This window comes from Nestor notabilis, unplaced genomic scaffold (assembly GCF_000696875.1).
Source record: "Nestor notabilis isolate BGI_N333 unplaced genomic scaffold, ASM69687v1 scaffold20365, whole genome shotgun sequence".
NCBI classification, from domain to species: Eukaryota; Metazoa; Chordata; class Aves; order Psittaciformes; family Psittacidae; genus Nestor; species Nestor notabilis.
Window position 1 is genome coordinate 10,579 of NW_009930985.1, and position 8,379 is coordinate 18,957.

Here is an 8,379-nt window from a genome sequence, read left to right on the forward strand (position 1 = left end):
GAGGGTGCTGAGGCGCTGGCACAGGGTGTCCAGAGAAGCTGTGGCTGCCCCATCCCTGGCAGTGCTCAAGGCCAGGTTGGACACAGGGGCTTGGAGCAACGTGCTCTAGTGGAAGGTGTCCCTGCCCGTGGCAGGGGTTGGAGCTGGAGGAGCTTTAAGGTCCCTCCAACCCAAATCAGGCTGGGATTTTGTGAAATTCCAGTAAACCCCTCCTGGAGCTCCCAGCTTGGCTCCTGCTCATGGCTTCATCTGTCTCTCTGCTCAGCCCTTAAGATGTTAAACAAGAAAGAAGAAATAAACCCCACACACGATGGGATGGGGCAGCAAAGCCCCAACACCACCAGTCAGTGGGTTTGAAGCTTTGGGAAGCAGCACCCATAGGGAAGAGGGAATCCCGGCACCAGGGCACCCACCTTTTCTGCACGATGAGGTTGATGTTGCGCAGAGCCACATACTGCAGCTCGGGCTCTGCAGAGAGCAGGGTGACCAGTGGCGGGGCCAGCTTCTTCAGCAGCGTGCCGTAGTAATCCAGGTCCTTGGACAGCATCTCCATGAACTTCATCAGCACCTTCACGGCCGAGAGCACCACGGCCGAGTTGGCGTGGGACAGGCGCGGCGTCACCCGCTCGCAGATGCTGGAGGTGTTGGGGTGAATGGAAGAGAAATAACCCATCACAACCCGCCTCCTGCTCAAACACTGCTGCACGTGCTGAGGAGGACCAAGGCACTGGGGGAGTGTGCAGCAGGAGGGCTGAGCAGCACCCGAGACCCTCCCAAGAGATGCTGAAGCAGCCTGAGGAAGGTTATGTCCCGGCCCCTGCAAAACCCTATTGCAGTGACCCCCTTTCAGGGCTCCCCAGTGCCTCTCATCCCTCGCTGCATGGTAAGGGCACATTTGGAAGTAGCTCAAGAGCAATCCCTGTGCCAGCACGGGGACAGGACTCGCTATGGGACCAGGGCACTGTCCAGATGGCTGTGCCCAAGGCACAGTGGCCAGCAGATGCTCACTGTCCCACTTCCCACAGCAGGATTCCAAGGGTCAGGAGGACCTTCTTAGAGGAGAAGGGGCAGAGTCAGGCCCTGCAGTCAATACCTGCCTGTCCTCCTTCCCTATTCCAGCCCTGCTCCAGTGGTCCCCTTGAGGGCAGCACCCAAATCCTCCCTCACCTCTGAGCTTCCCGGTCATCCTTGGGCATGTAGTTAGCCAGGCAGTCCAGGATGAAGATCTGGCCCCACTCTGTGCACTCATTCAGTGCCGTGAGCAGCTTGTTGATGGACTGAGGGTTGAGGTCCAGGAGGTTGCTGCTCGGGTGAGACTCTGCTATCTCCGAGAGAGCCGCTACTGCATTGGCCACTACCTGCCAGAGGGGACAGGGCACGCATTAGGTGACACCAAACGGGGTCCAGCAGCCTGAGAGGAAGCTGGTGCTTGATGATGAGCTGCCTCCTCAGGACCAGCTCCTCACATCCAGAGACACCTGGGCACCAGCCTCTCCCCCACCCGCTCATCCCGAGGAGATGAGCAATCACCACCAGCACGGTCCCAACACCCACTCCACATCTCTGAGGGTTCACATGTGCTCAGCAGCAGCGAACCCTGGCCCCGTGCCTGCTGTGCAGGAGCCCCATCCCTCTCTGCAGCAGCTCGCGGGGTCAGCACTAAGCCTGTGAGGCAAGATCTGAAGAGCAGCAAAGGCTGAGGGGAGAGAACCCCTGGGGAAAGCTGGCTTTGAAGTTCCCAGATGTCAGGAAATCCTCAGCAGAGGCAAAAGCCACGAGCTACGTGGTGTCAGAGCTAAGCATCAGCTCCCCTCTGCCACCATCCCCTGTTCCGAGCTGGCTGGGCAGCCTCCTCCCACTGGGAATAACAATGCACTGCCAAGGAATCACAGCATCACAGCCTAGTCTGGGTTGGAAGGGACCTTAAAGTTCCAACCCCCTGCCACGGGCAGGGACACCTTCCACTAGAGCAGGTTGCTGCAAGTCCCTTTGTTCAACCTGGCCTTTGAACACTGCCACGGATGGGGAATAGGAGAAACATTCCATGCAGGAAACAGGGTTCCAGGACAAGAAACAGAGCCTGGAGCCCTGAGAACCAGCACTGAAAGCACCGAGAGTGAAGGGGAGCATGGGAGGAAGGGAGATGAAAAGAAGATGAAGGGAAGCGTTCACTGCCATCTGGATGAAGAGAAGAGAGGAAGAAGGAGGCAGAAACCAATCACCATGGGGTTGGAGTCGGAGATGAGGTCTTTGAGGGTGTCCAGGAAGCCTTGGTCCTCCACCAGCTGGGCATTGATGTCGTGCAGCTTTGCCACGCAGACAGCAGCCGTCTTGCGCACGTAGGGGTCCTCGTCCTTGAGGCACTTCCTCAGAGGCTCGCACAGGTATTCTGTTATCTTGTCCACACGGATGCAGCCCATGGTCCGCACAGCCAGCGCCCGGATCAGAGGGTTTGGGTCCTCACAGTCCTGCGGGGATGAGAGGAGGACATTAGATACCATGGCCATGGCTCCTTCAGTCACAGGCATCAGTGGTGGCTTTGGGAGTCCCGCTCTCCAGAGGTGTCAATACTCAGCTCTCGAGAACAGGTCACCCAAGTGAGAGGTTTGATCTCTGGTGCTGCAGTCTGGCACCCACAGAGCGTTAACAGCATCTGTTCTCACTCCAAACATGGGATCTCATGTCTTCATCACTTAGACCAAGTATCTCAAGTGAGCTGCCACCCTGCAGAACGGCCACAGGACCTGGGAAATGCATCTCTCGGGTTTATCAGGTGAGGTTTTAGTTGCTAAAAAGCCAAAGCTCCCTCAGATGCCCACCAAGCCTTTTCACCAAGTGACTTGGCTCTGCGGCAACAGCACAAGACGGACGTGGAGCTGCTGGAGCGAGGCCAGAGGAGGCCACAGAGCTGCTGCGAGGGCTGGAGCAGCTCTGCTCTGGAGCCAGGCTGAGAGAGCTGGGCTGGATCAGCTGGAGAAGAGAAGGCTCCTGAACGGGACACCTTAGAGCAGCTCCAGCGCCTAAAGGGGCTCCAGGAGACCTGGAGAGGGGCTTTGGACAAGGGATGGAGGGACAGGACAAGGGCAATGGCTTTAACCTGTCAGGGGGGAGACTGAGATGAGCTCTGAGGCAGAAGCTCTTCCCTGTGAGGGTGCTGAGGCGCTGGCACAGGGTGCCCAGAGAAGCTGTGGCTGCCCCATCCCTGGCAGTGTTCAAGGCCACGTTGGACACAGGGGCTTGGAGCAACCTGCTCTAGTGGAAGGTGTCCCTGCCCGTGGCAGGGGTTGGAGCTGGAGGAGCTTTAAGGCCCCTTCAACCCAAACCCTTCCAGCATTCCTAACAAACATGCTCTTCAGTTCCCAACTCCAACTGGGCTCTCTCAGCTGCAGAGGCTTCAGTGCCTGAGCTCACATGATGACAGCTCCATCACGGGAGCAGCCCACAAGCGAAGCTGCTGCTGGCACAGCATGAGGCTGCCAAGAAAATGTTTTCCTTCTGCACTACTGGGTAAATTTGCTCAGTTCTCCAAAGCTATGGGAGCCCCTGCTCCTGAAGGGAGAGCCTTCAGAACCCTGCCATGCTCCCTTCTCTGGGGCAGGGTACGTAGTGTGGTGGCCTTGCAGGAAGGCAGGGATGTACATGGTGGGCTGAACCGACCCACTGCAGAGCACGGCTCGGGGCACACAGCCCTCTCCTCTCACCTTCACAAAGGTGTTGACTGCCATGATGGCCATGTCGGGCTGGCTCTTGGCGTAGTTCATCAGGTAGAGGTAGACCAGCTTCTTCAGCTCCAGGTTGTCTGTCTGCATGCAGTTCACCACGTCCGGGAAGAGAGCACTGGAACACAAAGCACCTCCGTGAAGGCAGGACCCCACATGGAACCCCCTCCCCATGGCCCAACCCAGTCATGGAATGGGTTGGGTTGAAGGGACCTCAAAGCTCCTCCAATCCCAACCCCTGCCACGGGCAGGGACACCTTCCAGTAGAGCAGGTTGCTCCAAGCCCCTGTGTCCAACCTGGCCTTGAACACTGCCAGGGATGGGGCAGCTACAGCTTCTCTGGGCACCCTGTGCCAGTGTCCCACCACCCTCACAGGCTCTCCCATGACCTGAGCCCACTCTGCAGCAGATGTGGCTGAAACACCCATCCCAGGGGGTTCCTCTTTATGAATCTGTATCAAGAGCAGCTCAAAACAACCCCTAATGGACCCAAAATGAGCTCTCCCACACAACTCTGCTGTACCCCAGCTCCAGTGTGTGTCCACGGCCACCACAGGATGGTGTGAAAGCCCCACCAAAACCATCCTCTGCTTCTGTGAGCATCAAACCTGTCCTGCTGCAAACTGAGCACTCATCCCATGGGAGAAACATCAAGTTGGAGCAGCAGACACCCAGGACTGGTGTAAGGACCAGCCCTGCAGCAGGAGGATGCTCTGCCAGGACAGAGCAGAGCTGCCTGCACGTGGGAAGGGGAAGCCCCCAGCTCAACACCCTCAAGCTGTGGGATGCCAGAGATGCTGTTTCACTACAGACCAACTAGATTATTAAAGACAGAGACAGCCCCATTAGACTATTAAACCACTTTAAGAAAGACAATCAATATCAGAGGGTAGCAGAGGCGTTATCCCACCCCAACACATGTTCCTTGGCTCCTGGAAGCTTCTCCAGCACCACAAAGCCACCCATTGCTCACAGGATCAAACCCAGGGCACTGCAGTTTTCCAAGCACAGAGCCCATGGGATGGTTTTCCTCCCTCTCCTCTCAAGATCACCATGAAAACCAAAGCACTGGTGGTGCGTGTAATGCACAGGGTGTGTGGGGGCAGGTCTGAGAGGGATGAAGGGACAGGGAGTAACGTGTTGCTTGGTCAGATGGATACAGGAGAAGGGGGAAAAGCAGCTTCCTGACCTTTTGGACTGGGGTGGCTGCAAAAGGATAATGAACCCCAAGGCCTCTGCCTTACAAGCTCACAGTGGGGTTGCTGCTTGGTTCTTATCACACATGAAGGAAGCAGAATAATCCCAGTGCCGGCCAGACCAATCCTTTTAGGCAGATTACACCCAATGCAGGGAAGCTCTGCCTGCCAGAGCCAGTTACACAAACATCCCTGCAGCACAGGGATAGCTGCAGGTAGTCCTGCAGTTGGTCCTCACCTGAGGTGAAATCCAGCAGGAAACCCCCTTGGAAGCAACAGGGGGAAGCAGGAGCCTACCGGGGCAGCACCAGCACATACCTGACATCCTTGCCAACAGTCATGGATGCGATCACCTTCTTCACAGCCTCCTTCTTCTTCTCCTTCTTGTCACTGTTCAGTTCAGCCTTCAACTCAAAGATCTCTCCTGGAGGATGGGGGAGAGGGGAGCTCAGGGGATGGGGCACCCACATCGACTGGGTGCTGCTCTCACCTGCTGTGCACCAGGGCTCCGGGGGTGCCAGGAGCTGGACATGAGGCTGTCAGTGCATCCACGTGGATCCCCAGCCCCAGAGGGCTTCAAGGGAGAGAGATGCTGAGGGAGGGATGAGCACCAGCACCCACACCTCAAGCACAGGACATGGGGCTCACTAAGGAGCAGATTTGGGGCTGTGGGGTGGTTATCACAGCACACGGGGAAGCTCCAGCCCCACACATGGCTGTTGGGGAGCCTTCCCCTACCTTGGGAACCCAGCACAGCCTGGATGGGGGCAGGAACCCACAGTGGCCAATGCAGGCGCAGGGTGGGATCTGCTCCTCCATGGAAGGGGTGGCAGCTCCTACATCCCAACAGCCCTGTCCGGGTCCGGGGGGCTGGTGACAACATGCTCTCATCCAAGAGCCACCCCGAGGCATCAGTCACAGCACCCACTTGGGTCTGGGGCAAGAGCTGGGACCTGCACCAGTCTCTGGCTGCCTGAGAGCATGGGGAAGGGCTGCGGGAGGCTCCTGCTCCTTCTCTTACCTTTCTTGGTGGTGGTGAAGTACTTGGAGTCGGTCATGGTGGTCTCCAGCGAGCTGGGCTCTGGGAGGAGAGGCAGAGCAGAGGCTGAGGGTTGATCCTTGCTGGGGTCACTATGGAAAGCTCCAGGAAGGAAAAACCAGGGGAAGGAAAGAGCTCGGGATCTCATGGGAAGAGTCCCAAGGAGATGAAGCCCATTATGGTTCACTAAGGAGCATGTGGAAGAGGATGAGGAGGAGGAAGGCATTGACTGAAGACACAAGCATTCACCCCTGCTCGAGCTGCAGCCCCAACGTGCTTCTCTCACCCCATCCCACATGGAGCTGGGCAACCCTCATCCCTGCTGCAAGGGCTCAGAGGGGATTCATGTCTCCTTGCCCAAAACCCCCACTTTTCCAGGAAAAATCCCCCTCCCCATCCCTCCCTCCCTCCCACCTCCACAGGGAACAACTCCAGGATGGGAAGAGGAACTGAGGAAAACCCAGCACTGGAGCAAGGGAACAGCCCAGCCAAAGACTCTCCAGTGAGATCAAAAGGAGCCTCTTCCAAACCCATCCCTGCTCCAGCAGCGCTGCTTTCAGTTCCAAGGGCGTGAGGTTTCCACCCAGCCCCTGAGGCTCAACCATCCGAAGCAGGGCAGAGCAAGGGAGCTGAGCTGCCCACAGCCCTGCTGGAGGGTCAGCAGCAAGTTGTCTTCTATGGCCCTTCCACCCATCTCCCTTCGCCAGCAAAGACACCAGAGGCTCGTCCTTGAAAGACTGCAGTGGCCTTAAGGTGCGGAGGGGCTGAGACAGCAGAGCCAAAAAGAGAGAGCAAGAAAAGAGCTTACAAATGGGTTTCAGATGTAAATGAGCATCTCGAAAGCCAAACACAGCAATCCCCTGATGCGGCCAGAGGAGCTGCATCCTCTGTTCCCTGGCCAAGCCAGGCAGGGATCACCAGCAGGGATACAAAGATGTGGGCACAATGTGGGGCTGAGCAGCCAGTGCGGCTGGCAGGGGGAGAGCAGCAGCTTGGGGCTGGCAGCGTGGTTCTTATGCTGTTACAGGTGACAAGGGTTCCTCGGGGGTACCCCGCAATGAGCAAACAGCTTCCTGCGAGACACGGGCTGCTCCTGCTGCCACGGCTCCCGTTACCTGGGGTTTGATCGGAGCTGTCCTCCCGGCTGCACCCACCACAGCAGCTCAGATCCTGTCCTGCAAGAGAGGGAGGAGGAGGATCTGCTGCAATCCCTGCCCTGGCTCCAGCTCAGCCCCGCGATGCAGAACTGCCAGGAGAGCCAAGCCTGAGCCTGCAGGGAACCGCTGCAGCCAGCGCGGAGCCGGGATCCCTCCTGCTGCTTCCTGAGCCCCAGCACCGCAGCGGGGGCTAAACATCCAAACCAAAGCAGCACAGAGGAGCTGCTGCAAGGGCTGGAGCAGCTCTGCTTGGGAGCCAGGCTGAGAGAGCTGGGCTGGGGCAGCTGGAGAAGAGAAGGCTCCTGAAGGGGAGGCCTTAGAGCAGCGCCAGTGCCTAAAGGGGCTCCAGGAAACCTAGAGAGGGGCTTTGGACAAGGGATGGAGGGACAGGACGAGAGGAATGGCCTTAACCTGCCAGAGGGGAGACTGAGATGAGCTCTGAGGCAGAAGCTCTTCCCTGTGAAGGTGCTGAGGCGCTGGCACAGGGTGCCCAGAGAAGCTGTGGCTGCCCCATCCCTGGCAGTGTTCAAGGCCACGTTGGACACAGGGGCTTGGAGCAACCTGCTCTAGTGGAAGGTGTCCCTGCCCGTGGCAGGGGTTGGGACTGGAGGAGCTTTGAGGTCCCTTCGACCCAAACCAGGCTGATTCTATAACCCGCACTAGTTTCAGATGGGGATGGATAAACATCTCCCCCTTCCTTCAATCCCTGCAGTGCCAACAGCAGCCTCCAAACATCAAACTGCTTCCCCAGCCTGAGCTCAGCCCCTGCTCCCCACACCTCCCCCTCACAGCAACAGGACCAGCCCTGAACAACCCAGTTCCTCATCAGGACGAGGAGAGGCCGAGCATGGTTCAAACAGCACCAAAGCTGGGGGCTCAGCACCCCCGGGCTAACCCAGGGCTGCCCGCCAGCGCCAGGATGTGACCAAAGGTGAACTCTCCTTTCACAGGCTCAGGCTTGGGGCAGGTCCAACGCTGGTGCCTGGTTCTGGTTTTACGGAGGGCAAAGGAAAGGGTTCAGGGGGTGCAGCTCTTGTGTCACCCCAAACCCGTCTGCATCGTCTTTGTGCAGCTTGAGCTGGACAAAGGGAGGGATGAGGCAGGGTCCGAGCCCCGGAGCCAGATCCGGAGGTGAATAAGCCACATTCCTGGCACAGGGGAGTGTCAGATCCAGAGCAAACAGCCTTGATTGGCTCCGCTGGACAGGTCTGGTTGCTGACAGCCACTGGGGCGGGTTGGGGAAACCCCACCCTTGCTAAAAACAGGAG

The 8,379-nt window shown here is 58.1% G+C and overlaps 1 protein-coding gene across 1 annotated transcript in view; it reads right to left on the reverse strand.

The window, feature by feature from the left end:
- AP1B1 (adaptor-related protein complex 1, beta 1 subunit) overlaps nucleotides 1–5,973 on the reverse strand; it is a 16,251-nt gene extending 10,278 nt beyond the window's left edge. The window contains exons 1-6 of the mRNA XM_010015676.1: nucleotides 5,937–5,973; nucleotides 5,234–5,339; nucleotides 3,702–3,837; nucleotides 2,223–2,468; nucleotides 1,168–1,358; nucleotides 414–635 (exon numbers count right to left, since the gene is read on the reverse strand). Of these exons, the coding sequence (XP_010013978.1) occupies nucleotides 414–635; nucleotides 1,168–1,358; nucleotides 2,223–2,468; nucleotides 3,702–3,837; nucleotides 5,234–5,339; nucleotides 5,937–5,973 (938 nt within the window). The remainder of the gene's footprint in view (nucleotides 1–413; nucleotides 636–1,167; nucleotides 1,359–2,222; nucleotides 2,469–3,701; nucleotides 3,838–5,233; nucleotides 5,340–5,936) is intronic.
- Nucleotides 5,974–8,379: the final 2,406 nt, after the last annotated feature.